The 19956-nt window shown below is 46.8% G+C and overlaps 9 protein-coding genes across 16 annotated transcripts; 5 read left to right on the forward strand and 4 right to left on the reverse strand.

Annotated features, from left to right (window-relative positions):
- The first annotated feature begins 112 nt into the window (after positions 1–112).
- Positions 113–1409, forward strand: LOC6900598 (uncharacterized). 2 transcript variants are annotated; one of them, XM_015187478.2, is made up of 2 exons: positions 113–708; positions 776–1409. In XM_015187478.2, exons 1-2 carry the CDS (start codon positions 199–201, stop codon positions 1133–1135), a joined length of 870 nt encoding a protein of 289 aa, XP_015042964.2. In that variant the 5' UTR covers positions 113–198; the 3' UTR covers positions 1136–1409. The 2 variants fall into 2 exon arrangements, with proteins under 2 accessions (XP_015042964.2, XP_002134971.2); XM_002134935.3 differs by having other exon boundaries at positions 114–708; positions 773–1409.
- A 573-nt stretch (positions 1410–1982) lies between these two features.
- yps (ypsilon schachtel) lies at positions 1983–4631 on the reverse strand. Of its 2 annotated transcripts, none has more exons than XM_002134936.3 (4): positions 4137–4631; positions 2725–3438; positions 2533–2642; positions 1983–2153 (listed from the first exon to the last, which is right to left on the reverse strand). In XM_002134936.3, exons 1-4 carry the CDS (start codon positions 4270–4272, stop codon positions 2106–2108), a joined length of 1008 nt encoding a protein of 335 aa, XP_002134972.1. In that variant the 5' UTR covers positions 4273–4631; the 3' UTR covers positions 1983–2105. The 2 variants fall into 2 exon arrangements, with proteins under 2 accessions (XP_002134972.1, XP_015042965.1); XM_015187479.2 differs by having other exon boundaries at positions 2707–3438; positions 4137–4630.
- A 596-nt stretch (positions 4632–5227) lies between these two features.
- Ir68b (Ionotropic receptor 68b) lies at positions 5228–8140 on the forward strand. Its single transcript, XM_001353581.4, has 2 exons — positions 5228–7573; positions 8123–8140. Exon 1 carries the CDS (start codon positions 5267–5269, stop codon positions 7202–7204), a length of 1938 nt encoding a protein of 645 aa, XP_001353617.4. The 5' UTR covers positions 5228–5266; the 3' UTR covers positions 7205–7573; positions 8123–8140.
- On the forward strand, positions 7437–12274 carry SREBP (Sterol regulatory element binding protein). Of its 2 annotated transcripts, XM_015187480.2 has the most exons (7): positions 7437–7573; positions 8120–9675; positions 9741–10540; positions 10609–10994; positions 11052–11178; positions 11420–11587; positions 11655–12020. In XM_015187480.2, the coding sequence occupies exons 2-7, from the start codon at positions 8139–8141 to the stop codon at positions 12018–12020; spliced, it is 3384 nt and encodes a 1127-aa protein (XP_015042966.1). In that variant the 5' UTR covers positions 7437–7573; positions 8120–8138. The 2 variants fall into 2 exon arrangements, with proteins under 2 accessions (XP_015042966.1, XP_033240327.1); XM_033384436.1 differs by lacking the exon at positions 7437–7573 and having other exon boundaries at positions 8139–9675; positions 11655–12274.
- LOC4813381 (uncharacterized) lies at positions 12163–14448 on the reverse strand. 2 transcript variants are annotated; one of them, XM_001353583.4, is made up of 3 exons: positions 13859–14448; positions 13067–13776; positions 12163–13008 (listed from the first exon to the last, which is right to left on the reverse strand). In XM_001353583.4, exons 1-3 carry the CDS (start codon positions 14385–14387, stop codon positions 12901–12903), a joined length of 1347 nt encoding a protein of 448 aa, XP_001353619.2. In that variant the 5' UTR covers positions 14388–14448; the 3' UTR covers positions 12163–12900. The 2 variants fall into 2 exon arrangements, with proteins under 2 accessions (XP_001353619.2, XP_015042969.2); XM_015187483.2 differs by having other exon boundaries at positions 13855–13993.
- Ir76a (Ionotropic receptor 76a) lies at positions 12518–16618 on the forward strand. Of its 4 annotated transcripts, XM_002134937.3 has the most exons (8): positions 12518–12587; positions 12649–12881; positions 14513–14672; positions 14739–14995; positions 15062–15185; positions 15246–15354; positions 15426–15924; positions 15979–16616. In XM_002134937.3, exons 1-8 carry the CDS (start codon positions 12533–12535, stop codon positions 16474–16476), a joined length of 1935 nt encoding a protein of 644 aa, XP_002134973.2. In that variant the 5' UTR covers positions 12518–12532; the 3' UTR covers positions 16477–16616. The 4 variants fall into 4 exon arrangements, with proteins under 4 accessions (XP_002134973.2, XP_033240331.1, XP_033240329.1 ...); XM_033384438.1 differs by lacking the exons at positions 12518–12587; positions 12649–12881; positions 14513–14672 and having other exon boundaries at positions 14782–15185; positions 15979–16476; positions 16532–16616; XM_015187482.2 differs by lacking the exons at positions 12518–12587; positions 12649–12881; positions 14513–14672 and having other exon boundaries at positions 14890–14995; positions 15067–15185; positions 15979–16618.
- Positions 16619–17569: 951 nt separating this feature from the next.
- LOC6900602 (uncharacterized) lies at positions 17570–18819 on the reverse strand. The gene is made up of 2 exons (XM_033384441.1): positions 18685–18819; positions 17570–18627 (listed from the first exon to the last, which is right to left on the reverse strand). The coding sequence occupies exons 1-2, from the start codon at positions 18799–18801 to the stop codon at positions 17917–17919; spliced, it is 828 nt and encodes a 275-aa protein (XP_033240332.1). The 5' UTR covers positions 18802–18819; the 3' UTR covers positions 17570–17916.
- On the forward strand, positions 18779–19684 carry Ccdc58 (Coiled-coil domain-containing 58). Its single transcript, XM_001353584.4, has 4 exons — positions 18779–18920; positions 18989–19135; positions 19197–19319; positions 19390–19684. The coding sequence occupies exons 1-4, from the start codon at positions 18885–18887 to the stop codon at positions 19492–19494; spliced, it is 411 nt and encodes a 136-aa protein (XP_001353620.2). The 5' UTR covers positions 18779–18884; the 3' UTR covers positions 19495–19684.
- LOC26533341 (DNA repair protein SWI5 homolog) lies at positions 19658–19937 on the reverse strand. The gene has a single exon (XM_015187486.2). It carries the CDS (start codon positions 19905–19907, stop codon positions 19689–19691), a length of 219 nt encoding a protein of 72 aa, XP_015042972.1. The 5' UTR covers positions 19908–19937; the 3' UTR covers positions 19658–19688.
- Between the last annotated feature and the right edge of the window lie 19 nt (positions 19938–19956).

A 19956-nucleotide genomic window follows, 5' to 3' on the forward strand; every position in this document is an offset into this window, starting at 1 on the left:
GTCGAGCACATTTGTTGTCGCATTGGATAATCGGCATTATTTATTAATTAGCCTGAAGCCCTGGTCTGTGAGGGCTGTCAACTTGTCAACCGCGACGGTCGATGCAGAACCCAAAGATGTTTCGCATATCTCCATCCCTGGACGGTGAGGGCTGCCATCTAGGGCCGATAGCGCCGTCGCCAGACTGAGAAACAAAAGATGTTTGTCATAAATTCTCTCGAAGAAGAAAAGTGCAAAGAGTCCCAGCTGGACATATTGCTAAAAATTAACACAGGCGAATACGTTTTGCAGAAAAAGAAAAAGCGTAGCTCAGTTTGGAACGTATATCGGGAGATTCTCCGTTCCGACGGATCAAGGCTGAAATGGCGCTATTATTGTGTGGGTTGCAAGCGGGTAATGCAGTCCACCGGAGGAACCACATCTAATCTACGTATCCACAAATGTCATGTCCGCTACCTGAAGCAAAACGGAAATATTTCTGCCGACGATGCGCCAAGTCCTGTCACCGACTCGGAGAGCCCCTCAAATCGTACCGACAACGAAAGGGTACCGAGCACGGTGGAATCCACAAGAGCAAACCGTCATCGGACATACGCCGACCAATACGAGGCGTTCTATGATAATAAGATGACCCCCAAAAGACAGTACGAGATGGACGACGAAATAAACCATCTTGACGAGCAAGATCCCGTCGAAGAATTTGCGAACGTAAGTTAATGATAAACAATTTTGAGCTGCAGATGACCAAAGTGACATTTTCTCTGCTCCGTAGCAGCGACCGAAGGTAGATCTGGGAATGAGCTCCACCGATACGCGTCCGCTGCTCAAACTATTTTCTGAGGAATCCTGTTCGGGCGAAAGGGAGCAACAGAGCCCCATTGTTCTGGAAAGCCCAGTCATTCTAGAAGAGTTTCAACGAGGGACGCTCGAGCCAATCGCAACGAAATGCATCCAGATCGACCCCAGTGCCCTATCCGAGGCCGAGAGCTACGCACGTTCCTGGGCTCATGCATTCCTCAAGCTAAGCGAGGACCAAAAGTTCTATGCCAAGCGCTCCATAGATGAGCTGCTCGTGCTGGGTCGCCTGGAGAAATTGAATATATCCACCGTCACCTCGTTAACGACAAACTTGTAAACTTTAAAACTTTAGAGCCAGTTTCTGCCTAAACTAGTACAGTAAACCATAATCGTAGCTTTCCAAACACTTGAAGATTGTTCGTTCCTGTGACACACATAGACACAATAGTCAATCGATTTAAAATCCTAGCTGGGTATTGTTAAGGGGATGGATGGGAGGGGATATTGTTCGTATGAAAGATAATAGATCTAAAGATAGGCAGACCAAAAGAATGTTTGTACAAAGGTAACAAATGTGTTAGTCTCATAAATAAACGCAACTTAAAAATGTGTTTTTCAATTTTTTTATTTTTTCCAATATGTTTTTAAAGTTTTTTTTTACTTTTCCTTTGTTGCCATTTTGCATTTGTTGTATGTAGATTTTTCGCTTTTGCTCTTTTCTCAGTTTCTTTATGAAGTTTGCTGTGAATTACATGATTCTCTTGTTTGCTTTGCTCTGCTGTTACGTTTCGCGCCCGTTTCGCCCACCTTTCGATATTTTCAGTTACAGTTATGTTAATTAGACGGTTTTCAACTTGCGTGAGCCGTGAATGAGGGTGAATGGTAGTGTGCTTGTTCGAGTGGTAAAGGGTTCAAAATAACTTTTGTGAAATAATTTAAAATGTTATTTTCATGTTTGTTGACCTCTCTTTTCTGAAAATTTCTGGGCGTATTTGAATTTATTGCTTACTATAATACACTTCAATTTGTTTTGCAGATTTTCGGGGTTCTAAATTTGAATTTGAAATTATTCCTCTTTGCTATTGTATGAGATGGGGGTGTATGAGAGTTTCCCTACAAAACGGAAAGCAAAGCAAACGAAAGAAATATAAAATACGCTACGGCCCAGTTTGTTGTTGCTCTTATCTGCAGAGTCTGCAGCACTTGATGTTGTTTTTTTTTTTTTTTTTTGAGTGGGTTTTGTTGCATGTTTCTGCTGTTGCTGCTGCTTCTGGTGGTGTTGATGGTGTTCTTCTTGTTGTCTGGATCTATGCAGTACTTTCTGTTGTAGTATTCTGCACCTCCTGAGCGCCGTTCTGTATAGGATTCGCGGATGATGGTAGGGGGTAAATCATAAGAAATCAACTTAAAACAAATCATGGTATATGGAACATGAAGAGCTGTTATTTGTTTGGTTTTGTTACATTCATGTTGTTAGACCCAAAGCCTCTTATGTTAAGTATTACAATTATTCGTTTTCCCTCTGATGTTTTAGTGGTTAATTATGAATGCATTTTAGTTAGTTGTGTGTGGAGTGGGAGTGTTTCTATTTCTATGTTGCCGACACCAAGTAGTATTTCTTGCTGTTGTTGTTGCCGCCGCCATGCTGATTAGTGGTTGTTCTTTTTTGTTGTTACGGTTGGATGTTGCTTTGGCGATGTTTTCTATTTGTGTCAGTGGTGATTAGTTCATTACCTGCTGTGGCTGCTGCTGCTGCTGCTCCAGACCACCGCCAGGACCATTCGGCTTCCGATTCTGGCGACGGGGGCGCGGCTGCTGCTGGCGCGGCGGGCCCTGGCCTTGAACTGCAACAAGGGCAAAGCGAAAAGTTAAAAAAGGAAAAGAAAATGGGATGCTTGTTGGAATTACTTGGTGCAGTGTACTCACTGTACTCCCCGCCATCGCGTCGTGGTGGTGGTGGCCCGTTATTGTAGTTGCGTCGGAAGAAGCGTCTCTGGGGTCCGCCGGGGCCGCCGGCACCGCGACGAGGGCCTTCTCCGCCGCGCTGCAGACCCTCGGGATTCTGGTCGTGAACACCAGGATCGGCACTGCTGCCATCACCGCCGCCCAAACCGCGACGCTGCTGACGCGGGTAGTAGTTGTTGTAGCGCCTGGGTCCACCAGGGGGTCCGCCTGGACCACGGGGAACGCCGCGAGGTCCACCGGGGGGTCCGCTTGGCCCGCGACGATAGTTTTGGCGGGGCTGGCGGGGTCCGGACTGCAGCTGCTGTTGTCCATCAAGGGGCTGCTGCTGCTGCTGGTCTGGGGACTCCATCTCATCCCCCTCCTCGACATCCTTGCGACGGGTGTTCTTCTTCATCCAGGGCCGGAAGTTGCGACGCTTGTCCGCAGCAAACTGGCTGCCGCGCACAGGCTCTCCAGACGGACCGGTAACATTGGCCGCCTCGTTGCCTTTCTCGCCAATAACGACATCGAACTCGACCACCTCTCCATCGCCCACCGAGCGGACAGCCTTCTTCGGATTGTTGCGGGCAATGGCGCTCTGGTGCACGAAGACGTCCTCTTTGGTGTCATTCCGGTTGATGAAACCGTAACCGCTCTTCACGTTGAACCATTTGACGGTGCCGGTCACTTTGGTCGCTGCAATTGTGAGGTTAGAAACGTCATTGTTGGTTTTGCTGCCATTCGAGGCGAAATGGAATGGAAGCATGAATAGTGGGTTACATATGGATTGCTGGCGCCTTAAAAATGCATTTAATTTCCAATACGCGATTCAAGCACATGCCACTGTGCGGTGCGTATGTTGTGTGTGTGTCGCGTCTGCGGCAGTGTATACAAATAAATTTACCAAAACAATGAACACACACACATGAACATATTCTCAATGTCTTTCTCCCTCTCTATATCTTTCTCACTCTCATCGACGTGCGCGCGCGCAGATAACGTAGAGGACCAACAAATTGGGTTGCTCGAATTTTAGGTGCGGGGGACCACGCAGGGGGCAGACCAAACGTACGGGGGTGGGCAACACCGGCAAAAGGCAAAGTTTTCATTTCGTTTCTTTGCGGCCGGGCCACGGACGGGGCCGGGGCCGATTTTCATGAGGCGGCGGGCGGTGAACCGGTGAACGTTCATATGTATGTGCCTTGCTATACAAAATGGCCGTCGTGCGTATATTTTAAGACACAAACACACACATACACGCAAAAAAAACTCTATATGTGTACACACACGCACATTTTACTTTTTCATTCCTTTCATTGCTATTTTGGTAGAACTAGCGGTCGCCATGTGTTTGCGTATGAATGAAATGCAAATCCATTTACGTTTGCTCTTACCAATAATTTCCTTCGGCGGCGGAGCTGGCTTGCCTTCTCCCTGCTGGCCATCGTCCTCCTGCTGTTCCTCCTCGGCCAGCGGCTGCTGTTGTTCAATGGGCAGCAGCTGCTGCGGTTTGTTCTCAGAGTCTGCCATTTTTTCGTTGTTCTTCTCACCCGCACTCGACGAACACGCGCTTCCAAAAATAAAAGGAAGAAAAATAAGCTGCTACCGCTTTTGAGGTGTCAGCCAAGTTTTTCTTGACTATGTGATGCGATGCTCAAAAGCCGCAACTTTATTCTTCTCTGCTTATTGTTTTTGGGACTGATGGTCTGTGCTTGTCGTTGGTGTTGTTGTTGCTGGTCAGTTGTGGCACTCTTTCAACTACCACTACCACTTTTTGATGTTATTTTTGAGTGTGATCTTAAAACACTCGCCACTCGCAGGGTTTTTCTTTGCCGTATTTTGTTCGCAAGCGGAAGTGACAATGACAGCAAACTAGGGCTGTTAGATATATATTGATATACAATATCGATATATATTTATTTTTTGATAATATATTTGTACGTGGTTTTTTAGATTTATAATGAACAGCACTACTTTTCGGAATGCTAAGAAAATTAACATAATTTTTCTGTTGTTTCACGTCGTTAGATTAGTCAGATATTCCCGCAATTCTACTTATCGATACACAGGGTAGCTGTTGCAAAAAAATCGATATTTTTGAGACGGAACGAGCTCGGCGGTTCTTTATTTTAAAAAAAGCGAAAGCAACTATGGTTCAAAATATAATTTTTCCGGTAAAAATCAAAAAGTGATCATAGAGGTATGAAAATGTATACATTAGATTGGCATGAGAGCCAATCAGCCTGTTGCGTGGAACCAACAAATTACCTAAGCTTATTTGAATTAAATGTTTACCAGAAATTCCCCAATTCTATTTTGTTTACAATTCTTGTTAGAATCAAACAGTAGTCGAAATGAGTAATTCCAATCAAGATATGTATGTACGTATATGACGGCGTAATCAAACTCTTATTTTTAGTGGCGTTTAATTAAGGCCTCACGCAATCCTAATTGGGATACGATTCCCCAGGGAGCCAAGGAGTTTCGTAAAGCGTTGACTTTGGCTCCGACAGTTGGCTTTGCCATGGTGGAGTCACCGGTCGTTTTACTGCTGCTGCCAATAATTTGTGTGGCTTCCCATTCTTTATCTGCAGAATGGAGGCTGGCTAGGATGAGCTGCCAAATCGTCATCCAGCAAGCCACGCAGGTCACCTACATATATCGATGTGTGAGTTGCTTAGGTGCCGGCACACCCGATCATTTGTCTCTGGAGCTGGAGCTGCATCGATGTGTGGGCAGTCAAGTGGGCACAGTGACGCGCGACATTGAGAGCCACGAACTGGAGCCCTTGCGTCGGACAGACAGCATGAGCATCTTTCATATTCCCGCAGGCCGCGATGGGGATGGCCTAGTACGTCGTATAATCGATATGCTAAATCCGCGACAGCCTCGCAGGCACCTCCACAAATATATCTTCCTGTGGCCCGGCGCCAATGTTGAGCAGCTGCATTCCCTCTTCTCTGGATGCTGGGCGAAGCAGTTGCTGTTTGGGCTGGCGATCACTCGAGTGGATGACGGAATCTTTGATTTTGACCCCTTTCCCGAGGGTGGGCTTCGGGTGATGCGGCACCGCGACCACGCTGCAAGCTACTCCGACAAGCTGAGGGATCTGCGGGGATTCGAGCTGCGTTACTCTATGTTCACGGATCCTTTGATGGCTATACCGATACCACCGGTGGCCAAATACGGATACAGGGCAGTCGATGGCGTGGCAGCCCGCGTGGCCGCACAGATCCTAAACGCCAACGTAACCTACGTCCTGCCCGATGATAACGAGTCCTACGGACGCTGCCTTCCCAATGGAAGCGTTACCGGCGTGGTCAGAGATCTCATCAGCGGCAAGACGCACTTTGGGCCCAACTCACGCTTTGTCCTGGACTGCATGTGGCCGCAGGTGGAGGTGCTATATCCACACACGCGCAGGATGCTTTACCTGGTGGTGCCAGCGTCGGACATTCAGCCGGAGTACCTGATCTTTCTGCGGGTCTTTCGTCGGTCCGTGTGGCATCTTCTGTTGGCCAACTTCCTGCTGGTTGTGCTTTTCTTCTGGCTGTTGCAACGATTGCAGAAGTGCGTGCCACGGAGATGGGAGATGGGGCGGGGATTCACCTTCGCTCGTTGGTATGAGATCGTCGAGACGTTTGGCAAGACCCATTTGGGGGAACCTGTCGAAAGATTCTCGCAGATCAGCTCGATGCGGGCCTTCCTCATGTGTTGGATTCTCTTCAGCTATGTCGTGACAACCATTTACTTTGCCAAGCTGGAGAGCGGCTTTGTCCGGCCCACATACGAGGCGCAGCTGGATAATTTGGACGGACTTTCTCGCCTCAATGTGCGCATCTATGCGGTGACCACCCTCTTCGATGCGGTCAAGTCCACACTGTCGGAGCGCCACTACGACTTGCTAACCAGTAGGAGCAGGCAACTACCATTGGAGCTCACCACCTCCTATTACCAGCTGATAGTGAGTCGCAAGGATAGGCGATCCGCCTTTATAATGAGGGACTTCCACGCGAGGGACTTTCTGGCCCTCACCTACAATGCCCACACGGATCGTCCCTCCTTTCACATTGTTAAGGAGTACCTCAGATCCATGCTGTGCACATATATTATGCCGCTGGGATCGCCATTCCTTTACAAATTTCAATCCCTGTACACGAGCTTTCATGAGCACGGATTCTACGAGCATTGGCGCCAAATGGACTTGATTACTAGGGATGGGACATCGCCCAATGCAGAGGAGTTTTATGAGGAGTTGGGCGACCAAACGGATACGGATCCTGCTGTATCTGACGCCGTAGGCAATCGCCGAAAGAAACATGTGGTTTTAACGTTGGATGTATTGCAGGGGGCTTTCTATTTATGGTCGCTGGGAATTGCATTGAGCAGCTTGGGCTTTGTGCTAGAGCATGGCTATTTCTTTTGGAAAAAACAAACTGCAGGATTAACAGAAACCGTATAATCTAAGCTACATTTTTAACGAAATACTCAAATTATGTATCGATGCCCAACACCGATTTAATTTTTCTGAGTTGCATGTTTTGTATATCGATAGTATAAATGCATATATTTTTCGTGTCCGGCAACACTCTTCACAACAGCTGATAATAGCTTAAAAGCGCAAAACGTATTTCGGTCGCTGCAAACAGAACTGCATTTGTTTATTAATCAATCAAAAATATAGCAACACAAGCAAAGAGCATCACAAAGCACCAACAAGCATCAACATGAACCTTATCTAGTGGAGACCAACAATTCCTCAGTGTCTCCCAAGCTACAGCGGTAGTTATGGAAAAATCAAAGCAAAAGTGAACTTCAGAATAGTTAAAAGGTTAAAATTATAAGATATTCAATGACAAGGATTGAGTCGTGGTAGCCAAATGAAAAATTCATCAACGTAAATCAAACAATTGGAGAATATTCCACTAAAAATGTTCCACTAGAGCGGCAAGAGTCAAAGGTGGCGTCGTCACAGTCACATCGTATGATCCATTCGAGCGCTCTGATTGGTCGACAGCGCTTTTGCATGCTTTCCCGCTCGTTTATGTGTTCCTCTGTGGGCACCGTGTCCTCAGCAGTGCTGAAAAAGCTGCAAAGCTTGTAATATACGGGACTTAAACTCAACCGATCGGGGCACAATGACTACTCCTCACATTAATTCATAATGAAAAGCATTTATATTTACACTCCTACATATAAACCTTTATACAGTAGTAGCCATACATATCTCTAGAGTTTTCACCACCTGCAAATGAGTACGGAACCACTGTTGTATTGTTGCTAAAATTTGTAATTGCGCCGCTTAGAAATTTGATAAACAATCCGAGAGACGAGACGTGTGTTTATATTAATTACACAATATTGTTGATGTTTTCAGCAGCAGAAGAAAATCTGATATGGATCATAATAGCATGGACTTCATGTCCGGCCCCGTGGATGAGTCCCTGGACCTGTTCAAAGAGGACGATGCCTTCGACATGATCAACGAAGTTTTGCACCCGGACATGTTGGATAATTTCCTCAACGAAATGGACCTGGAACAGGCGCAAATGTACGAGAACATTCTGCGAATGGATGAGCCTCAGCCCATGGTGCAGCCACAGCAGCAGCAGCCATTGCAGCAACAACCGCTGCATGTTAAAAGCGAGCACTCTTCGCCAGTGCACATCAAGGAGGAGCTACAACTTCCCTTCTATAAAGCGGATCCTCTGATGACCGCCAGCTATAATTTACTTCAGCAACAGCCTCAGCCGCCGCAGCAGCAGCAACCTCAAACGCCGCAGCAGCCGCAGCAGCTGGTCCTTAAGGCTGCCCAGCCTACCACTACTATACACCACATGGATGCCACTAGGCTACCGCCAAATACCCCACTCTACACCTCCCCCCTGCCCAGTGGCTATGTTTACCAGACTTCTTCACCGCCCACGCCACCAGCCGAGTCGACTCCGCAAAGAATCCAGGTCCAGGCCCCTTCCCCATTGCCATTGGTCACGCAACCAATAGCACAACCTTTCATCATGTATACTCAGCCCATCACCACTAATCCGACGATTTTGACGACCGCAGAGCAACCTATGACGGTTCTGCTAGAGAAGACCATGGCCACAACTGTGACCAGTCCCAAGCCCTCACCGCCCATTGCACCGAGCAACGGCAACGGGAGCAGACCTAGCAAGGGGAGAGTACTTTTGGCACCGTCTCCAGCCACCGAAGCCACCAATCAATCGGTGGCCGGTAAAGTGCCCATCAATAGGGTACAGCCCAAGGTGAAAGAAGTGAAGCGTTCGGCCCACAATGCGATCGAGCGTCGTTACCGCACTTCGATCAACGACAAGATCACCGAACTAAAGAATCTAGTGGTGGGGGATCAGGCCAAGCTGAACAAGTCGGCCGTGCTGCGCAAATCCATTGACAAGATACGAGATCTGCAGCGTCAGACGAGCGAGCTAAAGTCAGAGCTGCAGCGTTTGCAGCGGGAGTTGATGGCTCGCGATGGCTCCCAAGTGAAGGATCTACTTCAGCGGGAAACGCGACCATGGCCCGTCCGTGGTGGCTCGAAGAAGCGTCGCGAGAGCTCACTGACATCTACCACAGATGCTGGACTAACTCCGCCGCGTAGCGATGTCTCCGATCCCTCTCTCTCACCTCTGCACTCGGACATTTCCCTGCCGCCCTCACCATACGGAGGATCCACCGCCAGCTGCAGCAGTGGCGGCGACAGCAACTGCAGCAAGGATGATCTTCTGGTGGTGCCAAGCTCTATGCGGGGCATGGCCACCCACTCGCGCTTGGGGCTCTGCATGTTTATGTTCGCGATTCTGGCAGTGAATCCCTTCAAGAGTTTTCTCCACGGCGGAAACCAAGACGAGGATAACCTTGGAGGGGAGCTGAGCCGTCAAAGGCGCATGATTCTTTCCTACGATATGGATGGTGGTGAGTTTTCTTTCTCTCAGCCTCTGACTGTCTTATTCTAATTGATGTTTTCCTTTATGCGGCAGGCTATGCCGGCTGGCAGCACAGCTCCTGGCTATGGCTACTGAATTTAACGCTCATGTTGGGTTGCCTGGTGAAGCTCTTGGTTTACGGTGATCCCCAGTTGGATGCTCAGACGGATGCCTACTGGCAGCACAAGCAGCGAGCGGAGGCAGACTTTGCCGCGGGTCAGGGAGCCCAGGCCTATGCCGGCTATCTAAACTGCCTGCACATGTTCGGGCTGAGCCTGCCGGCGACACGCTTGGAGTGCTATTTGCAGACCACCTGGCAGTTCTTGCGGTTCATCTTCCACAGACTATGGCTGGGCCGTGTGCTATCGCGTCGCACCGGAGGCCTCTTTTGCAAGGCTGCCAACCGGAAACAGGCTCTGTCCTCGGCCCGAGAGCTGTCCTTGCTCTTCAATCGCCTCAATCAATTGCATCTGACTGGACATGGTAACGGCACGGACGGCAATGGCATAATGATGGCCCTCTATGCCAGCAATATGGCCGAGGTGGCACACAATCTATTGACGCCGCGCGAGACGATCTGCATACATGTTATGACCGCTCTCCGTATGAAGCGCAGTGCACCCAAATGGCTGCAGTCACTTTTTGCCCTCTACTACATGGGAAGGGCGCGACAGGAGTGCGGCCGGACTCGGGCTGCCGAACAGACGCAGGAACTGCGCTGGGCCTTTAGCGCCTATGGCTTCCGTTATTGCAGCACCCATGACTTTAGCTACGATCTAAGCGACTCTGGCGAACAAGATGGCTTTTTCACCAGGCTACGAAACGCATGTGATCCTGCTGCCTATGTTATCAAGGTGGGTGGTCACTCTCGCTACTCGATCTGTATTCTCTGTCTATGTATATCCGAATCTTTCGTTAACAGCAATATAGGGAACATCTACTGTTTAAGGCCATTGAGTGTCTCGTGGGAGCTGGACACAAGTCGGCGGCAGGACTTCCTACTGCCGGCGGTGAAGTGGAACTGCAGCAGCAACAGCACAGCGGCACCATAGTCAGCAATGTCCTCAAGTATACCTCCCTGCTGAGGGAAACCCTCTGGGCCGACGAGGACGAACGCGATACGAATGTCGTTTGGTGGGCAAACATCTTGGAAATTGCCGTGCACTGGCTCCTTGGCGAGGACACACTGGCGGAACAACTATACGACAGCATCAAGCAGATTCCCGTGCAGCTGGAACCAAATAACGACACCAATCATCTGCCCAAAGCCCTTCATGCGGCGCTCGGTGCCAAGATGCTATTGCTCATGTAAGTGTGTGTGAATACTTCCAGGGAGAACGAAGAATCTTCAACTTTTTCATGCAGGAACAATGGCAACACTCCCGACAAACGGCTCAAGAGATCGATCAACAGTTTGTGCGATGACGCCAGTGCACAGCTGCAGGAATGCTTGACCGTCAACCGGATCACCAATGCCAAAGGCATTCAGCTGGTGAGAGAGTGTAACAATCTGCATTTGATCAAAAAACCAAACCAAACACTCCCGGAGATGACACGCAGGTGCATTGTAGTCGCATTGTCTGTCCATCTTGATTTCAGGCAATACAACTGCAATGCAAGCTCTGTGCATTTCATAAATCAACGCCGTCCAATGTCGCTGGTCCAGTTTCAGTCCCTGCCCCGGTGATAGATCGTCGCTCATTATTTTTGTTCTGATTCCGATCCAATTCCAGCTATTCCAACTGCTCACCTGCGATTGGCTTCTGGAGACGCTGACTGCTTTGTGGGAGCTAGAGCATATGAATGTCGAGGATGATGGTTACTATCAAGTGCCTGGCGAAGTGCTCGAAAAGTTCCAAGCCGGATTGAATTCCTTGCGAAGCATTGTTGAGAATATACCAGTAAGCGCTTAAACGACCCTCTATTCAACCCTCAGCACAAAATGTCCCGAAATCTACCATTTTGCAGAACGCCCAATCGAGAATTTATTTGTATGAGGCCGTTTGTCGTCTGATGGCCGGTGCCTCGCCCTGTCCCACTCAGCAACTGTTGGATAGGAGTCTACGCTCGCGCTATGCCCATTCATCCATATTCTGTGGCAGCAAGGATCGGCGGCATCAGAACTTTGAGGGTGGAGAACGAGAGCGCGCCTCTGCCATGTACGTCGCATGCAAATATCTGCCACCAGCCCTGTTGAGTTCGCCTGGAGAGCGTGCTGGCATGCTGGCCGAGGCGGCCAAGACACTGGAAAAGGTGGGCGACAAGCGCAAGCTGAAGGAATGCTACCAACTAATGAAGTCGCTTGGCAGCGGCATTGGCAGCGTCAAAGCTTAGTTTAAATAAGAATTAAATTACACCCACATTTACTATGTTAGTGGATTTTTTTTTGCACATTTCACCAAGGAGCCTTGCGCAGACCCTTTCCCACATTTTCCCCTCCTAATTGTGCTAGAATGTAACTGAAAGTAATTTAACATGCATTGCAAAATTATATTTGTTTAATATTTACAATAATCACTAAACATATATTTATGTCAATAAATATTTGAAGAGTTCTCGTCTCGAGTCTTCAGCACTTAACAACTTAAGAAATTAGCCACTCTGCTGCTCAATTGGAAGCCCTATAATTATATACGAGTATCTCCTATATTATTTATAATCCCAGTAAGACGCACTTTCTTCAGGTACTTCATCCGAATGGCAACTCAAATAAATACAATTTAAAATTAATACTGATTGACAATTGCACAATTTTTTATAAATACGAAATTAAGAATGGATACTCGTAACAGATATCTTTGTTTATATAAGCGGAGGAACATCTAATCCGAAGGAACAAAGAAATAATGACTCATATTCTAGTCGAACCAAGTTATTGGTCAATCGTTCTCAATTTTCTGGGTGAGTTTTGGAGTGTCTTGGCAAACAAATGGTAGTACTCTAAGTCGGTGTTTCCATTTAGCCCAAAAATATTTTATGGATTCGCATGCCACATGCATTTTGTGGCATCCTGCATTTGACGTACGGATGGATGGAAGCCTGCCTCTGATAATTATGGACTCGCACAAGTGGATAGATGTAGAGGATGATGTCTACGATTATGAGAGTAGGCGACGCGAGTTTGAGATGAATGGTATCGCCTACAACGATTGGATACTAAGGCTGACGGTTGCCATTGAACATTCCCATTGCGAGGTACATATGTTTTTGTGTCTTAGTCAAAAATTGTGTCGCACCTGGAGTGAGTATCTGGCCGACAGTAATGGCAGACGTCATGAAAACCAAGACTTAAATGCTTGTGATTCGTGAACAGATCAATCAACTGAAATGGTAGAGAGGCTTAAAGCAGAAGATTTATGGTTTTTATAAAGTAGTCGAACCATTTTTTGATGCTCCGGCAATTTGATGAACGAAAGTGTCAGCAATAGCTTCGTTTTGGACTCCATACGAACGTCTCGAACATCGGACACAAATTGTTTCGTCTCAGAGCTGGTCATCTGCCAGCGCTTGCCCAGCTTTAGATGTGACAGCTTGGAGCAGCTGGTTAGGACAGACAGAAGCTGACAATTGACTCCTTTAATGGGATTAATACATTCTATGGCCAAGCATTCGAGCTCAGTTAGTTGACTCAATTTGTCCACAGATTCTGAGGGCCAGTTGTCGCATTCGAGCGCCTTGAGTATCTTAAGTGCCAGTATGTGATGCACTTGGGCTGGCCCAACGCGAATAGACAGGAGCTGCAGCTGCTCCAAGCGATTGGCATAGCGTTTGGCCAAGGATTTATAGAAATCGCTGTTCACTTCCCCAATCCAGCGGGAGATCATACGCAGAGATTTCAGCGACCTAAACTCTCCTATATCGGGAAGGTTCAAGTGAAAGTTCTCCAGTGTTAGATGTTCCAGTTGAACACAATGGTCTGCCAATTGGGGCAGTTGATACGAGCGTTTCAGGGCTCGTCCAAAGTTCAACAAGAGGCGGCACAATTTCGCCTTGTTGTGAAACATCCGCACGAAATTCTCTTCAGCAAGATTGACGTCAATCCCATCCACATCTAGGGCTTGCAGTTCACCGAAATTTTGCAACTGTTCAACTGCATGAGATATTCATTAGATATATGTATGTATATGTGTATCAATGGGCAAGCACAGGAAAATAATAATACGAGTACCTACGCTGAGGCGCTCTAGCATCGATTAGCGTCAGGTTTCTCAGGCCAGGAAGCTTTATCAGCAACTGCATAATGGTAGTGTGTCCACCTCTACTGTCCCTCGACGCGGGCGGTGTGTCCGTGTCAGAGTGCATGAATATCAGCACAAGTTGTTGCAGATTCGAACAGTGCTGGCTGAGCAGATCCAGAAATGGGTGGGTGAACGACTCGTCCCAGCGACCGTGGGGTACCTCACAACGAACCACGCTAGAACCGCACAGTTCCAGCATGTATTCCCAGTCCTGGACGGTTTTTAGCATCTTCACATTGATTTTACTATAGCGCGTAGGCAATAGGCTCGCCAGCACTTGGCGGAACAGGGGATGGGCGCGGCCCAGATTTAGTTGGTCCTCGAGTGCGTTCAGATACGAAAGTATCTCCAAATAACAGTCGTAGTTTAGCTGGAGTATACCTGGCTTGGGTCTGATTCCCTGCGGTCTTCCCTCTTTTCCTCCAAGGAAGGAAAACGGACAGCCGAGTCCTAGTTTATCCATTATAATTTGGATTTGTTCTCGAATTTCCGAATTTCGATTCTATTTATAGTCCTGCTATCGATAACAGACCAGCTGATTATGGACAATCGAAACTAAACCATTTGTATTATAAATGCATATTTAAGACATTTCTAGCATTTCAAGAGCAGATACCGGATTTTGCTCGGTTTTTCTATAATGCCAGCATTTACTCGATTTGGCGCTCGCTGCGGAATCGGTTTATTTTTGCCTACACAGATGAGCTACTGGAGGATAAGGACATTCTCCGAGGATACATATTTTACGGTATGGAGTACCATTTCTATTGTTGGCTACCATTCAGAAATCATTCTTTTCATTTATTAATTAAAGATCAACCCAATGTTTTAGTGGTCAGATCCCCATATCTGAATTCGAGCATCTTTGACATCAAAACAAATCGCTTTGTGGGCTCGCGAAACTTTGACGACAGACCGATTGAATTCTATTTACTGCAACGCTATGACGCTCAGAACAGGGAAATTATTTGGGAAAGTGGCAACACAATGTCCAAAAAGCTGAAGGATCTACAGGGTCGTGAAGTTGTCATTGGAATCTTCAATTACAAGCCATTCATGTTGCTGGAATATGTGGGTAGATTTATTTTTGAAAACAGAATTTTTTTCAATAGAACCATTTCTAAACGAATTGGCCAGGAAAGGCAGCCGACTGTTTACGATCGCGCTCAAGGCAAGACGGAAGTTTTCATCGATGGCACCGAAGTGCGTCTGATGATGCTATTCTGTGAACTCCACAACTGCACTATCCAGGTTGATACAAGTAGGTTATTGTACTCATAAGGGTATTCTTAAGCTCACGAATAATTCATTCTGCTCCAAGCTGAGACGGGCGACTGGGGAGGCATCTATTCAAACGGCACGGGCTATGGTCTTTTAGGAATGGTGCTCGATAGACGGAACGACTATGGCATTGGGGGATTGTATTTTTGGTAGGATTGCCATACCATATTCGTATTTGTAATCCATATTAGTTCATACCTTCCTAAAATGTTTTGGATAGGTATGAAGCTTATCAATTCATGGATATGACCCACTTTATTGGTCGTTCTGGGGTCACCTGTCTGGTGCCAGCTCCCCATCATTTAATCAGCTGGACCATGCTTCTACGACCATTCCAGCCCATGCTTTGGCTGTGTGTGATGGTCTGCCTGCTGCTCGAGATACTGGGCCTTTGCTTGACCCGTCGCTTTGAGCATTGGACGCGGGCACAGACCTGGGTCGAAAGTCTACGGTTTGGCTTCGGCAGTGCGCTAAAACTATTCGTCAACCAGAGCACCAGCTATATAACCAGTTCGAATTCACTGCGAACCGTTCTCTTGGCCAGCTACTTGATTGACATTATTCTGACGACCGTCTACAGTGGCGGACTGGCGGCTATTCTGACTCTGCCCACTATGGAGGAAGCGCCCGACTCTCGGCAGCGTCTCTATGATCATAAACTTATCTGGACTGGTACATCACAGGCATGGATCGCCACGATCGATAAGCGGTCAGCTGATGTGAGTCCTGAGTCGTGGATAATATTAAAAATAATCAAAATCTGTCAGTTTTAGCCAGTTCTCCTGGGACTTATGGAGCATTATCGTGTATCCGATGCCGCCCAGATCTCAGACTACGCCCGTTCGGAGCAGATGGGATTTGTTGTGGAGCGCTTGATGTATGGGCACGTGGGCAATACAGAGTTGATTGCCAACGAATCATTGGAACGATTAAAGCTTATGGTCGATGACATATACTTTGCCCTCACGGCGGCATTTGTGCCACGACTGTGGCCCCATCTGGAAGCCTACAACAACTTTATTATGGCCTGGATCTCCTCGGGCCTGGACAAATTCTGGGAGTGGAAGATTGCCGCCCAATATATGAACGCTCATCGGCAGAATCGCATACTTGCCTCCCAGAGGCTGAACCTTGAAATCGGTCCCGTTAAGCTGGGCATCGACAACATCATTGGCCTGATCATGCTTTGGTGCTTTGGCCTGATATGTAGCTTGCTGACATTTGTGGGGGAGCTATGGCACCACAAGCAAGTGAAAATGCCAGTACCTTAAGTAGTTTTGGGTTAAATTAATACGAATGAATTGTTAAATTTGGTTTGTTTTTTAGATTTGCTTAGCTCGTGCCAGACGTGGAGGCCAAGTAAATTTTGCAACCATGTAAACACAGAAGTAAAAAATCATAAAAAAAAGTTCCGAAACGAGAGCTTAGATCTTGCTGTTTAGATGAAGCACCTGGTTGGTGACAGGCGTGATTAGGGGATTAAGCTCGTAGTCTGCGAGATGCGTGCCCCACAGCTCGAACAGCGTTTTACTGGCCAGTTCCACCGAGTTTCCAGAGTCCGCCGTGTTGAATGTTTGCAGCGTTGGAAAGATGACTGCGTCTGCTGCAATGGGGCTGTGAGTGTCGCAAATAGTATACAGGCACGTGGCGAGCTAGGGGGAATCTGTAAAAACCACAAAGCTTTTAACAAGTTGAGCTTTTACTCCACTGCACCTGTATTTCTAATCCACCTTTGCCGTCTTTAAATGTCTTCTTGTACTGCGCAATGGCAAATCCGTAGTTTTCAGTGGGGGGTGCAAATTCATCTATGTTCATATGCATAAGCTTCCCAGGTTCACCTGTTGGTATCAATTGACAAGGAGTGCGTTCCAAGCATACATATGTACATATGTGATCAGAGGTAACATACCAAAACAGCTGGACGCCACAATGGTAATTTTGTCAATGAGTGTCTTTAGGCTCTTATCTTCATGCAGAAACAGGAACACACTCGGTCTCGGGTCACGCTTATGATAAGTCCCTCAATCCCTTTTTGTAGAGCCCTTCATACTCTTTCCGACTGTATGGGTTTGATCTCGCGCAGCTTCTCAGAAGCACAGCTTTTCTCCGCACTGTTAAATTGCCAGGCGGGCATTGATAGAAAAATTAACATAAGAGGAAGAACAGCATAAAAGTACCAGCTCCTCTGATTGACACGCACCATATCCATAGTTAGCCCCCCGAGTTTTGATCTTCCTCTCCGGATGAACCTTCTTCAAAGTTCGCTACTGACTCCGGAATGTTGTCTTCTTTGTTTTCATTATCCACCGAGGCATTTGGAAGGTGCTCGTCATTATCCACCGCATCAAAAGATTGCAAAACAGATCGTTTGGGGCTTTCGGTACTATTAGCCATTTTAATTTTATTGGATAAACGTAAACAATTGTTTTGTGACAGTTAGTGGTTTAACACAAAATTGTTATCGATTGTTTGCGGCGTAAGATATCGATATTTCAAAATCATAAAATCCCCCAAAACAATAAAAAAATTTCAATATAGTTAAATTTGGACTTCTCTCCCATAACATTCCACTTCTTAGAGAACGAGATTTTTTTGTATTTTTAGAACCGATGGCGGTTTTCGCTATTAATATTTCTTTTAGTTAATACCAATTTGTATATGTACAGATTATCCTCTATTTATAATGACAATTATCCCAAGGAGATGACTGTTTACTCAGCTGGGGGCACGGTGTTTAATTTCAAGCGCCGTAAGCGGCCTAGGACAAAGATTTCGTCAATTGCTCGTTTGGCATAGAACTTCTGGTCTTCACTGAGCTTGCGATACTCTAGGGACCATGTTTGGGCGTATATAGAGGACTCCTGAGCTTCAGTGACATCGAGGGACATCGGTATGTCCGGCTGTTTCTGAAGATGGGGCTGGGGCTGGGGCTGGAGCTGAGGCTGGACGATGCAAGCACTGGCGAAGGCGGCAACGTCTGCGGCAGTGGGTTTCTTTTCAAGCTCGTCCTCAAGGTGTTGATGCTTTTCCTCCTTGCTCACCTCCATCTCTAATACGGCGGGTATCCGTTCCGTTTCGTCCATCGGTGAGTGGTGCTCCTCTTCGCTCGTGTCGATTTCGCCTTCGTGTGTTTTTGGGCTTGATTTACATCCGAAGACAAGTGCTTTTTTTAGATACTGCAGATGGCACCTGTGGCGGCGTAGATTTGTCGTCGATTTGTGGGTAAAAGACATTAATCCCTTGCAGCCAGTGCAATACAATAGGTTCTCAAGGATTGTGCCATCCTCTTTCTCAATTTTTCGGTAAACGCGCCACACAGTGCTGCGCGTGCTTTTGTCGTTGACTGCAAGCTTGTAGATTCCATTTTCTATTTTTTCTCTTATATCTTCGGATCTAACTGGCATTGTTACGGTTGCTGGAGCCTGCGAGGTATTACTGGGGTTTGTTTAAAATTATTTTGTTATGATTTTTTTACATACACCAGCTAGCGATGTGCGGTGTTCACAGAACCAGTTATCGACATTGAATAAACATCGATTTGCACAGTGACGATAGAATCGAACCATAGACTGCAACAACTCCAGCAACTGGCACATTGCGCCGGCATTATATAGTATATCTATCGAATATTGTTTTTATTTAAAAAATCAGTTTTACCCAGTTTTGGTCCCTAGTTTCAATGGCCGCTTATTGTTTGGACTTTCTTGGCTTCCAGGTGAGTGGCAAATTATGAGATTATGTTGTTCAATACCACCATCTAACATGGTTCTCGTCTGTTAACAGGAGGCGCTGAAAAAGATGCGAGATGTGGATGACAAAATTATATACGCTCTGAACGCACTTCCCACCGAATCTTTCAAGGGCCAGGTGGATAGCGAAAACACGTGCCGCGACCTGTATGCTAAGCTGCAGCAATCGCACCTCTCTCGGGTAACCTAAATCTTGGCGTTCTAGATCGCCCCAATTAAATTTGTATTTTTTAATCGAACAGCAAGAAAAGATACGCAATTGCATAACACTGTCGGCGAATAGTCTGAAGAACCTCCGGGAGCAGCAAGAGGCTCAGCCTAGTGATGTGGATACGGGCAGCAAGTTCAAGGCAGAGCAGCGAAAGGTAAAGGCATCATGGAATACCCACAGGTGTGCGTGCTTATAAATTGAAATTATGTTTATCTGCTCTATAGCTGAGGGTGCTGCAATCAGAGCTGTATGTGGAAGACATCATCAAAGAGCGGACGTACAAGGCATTCAATGAACGCTGCCGGTCCTACTTCCATGCTGGACAATAGAGTGATTCGCAATATCAAAGTGCAATTGAACGCAGTGCAGTGACTTGATTAGTTTTAAGCTTAAATCTTAGGTCTAAACCATAAGGGAATCGCCCAAAAAACATTACTGACCTGGTGGCATTTATAAGCACTTGGTTTGCACTTGGCATATTGGCTAAAGAAATACATAAATAAACCCGAAAACAATTTATTTTTCATTCATTGTTTGGCAAATCGTACATTTCATGTGTGGATCTGATGGAAACGTTCTTCATTGCTGCCAAGGCTCCAATTACTAGCTGGGTCGCATCCTTCAGGTTGTTGTATTCGTGCATTAGTTTCATAATGTGCTTTAGCTGAGCCACTTTTGTACTGTCCGGGAGGTTAATTTGCTTTTTGGCCTTTCGACGGGCTTTTCCTTTCGAACTTTTCATAATGCTTGCCTTCAAGTTGCGAGTCTTGGCCCCATTCAACTAATGCTCG

Source organism: Drosophila pseudoobscura, chromosome X (assembly GCF_009870125.1).
Source record: "Drosophila pseudoobscura strain MV-25-SWS-2005 chromosome X, UCI_Dpse_MV25, whole genome shotgun sequence".
NCBI classification, from domain to species: domain Eukaryota; kingdom Metazoa; phylum Arthropoda; class Insecta; order Diptera; family Drosophilidae; genus Drosophila; species Drosophila pseudoobscura.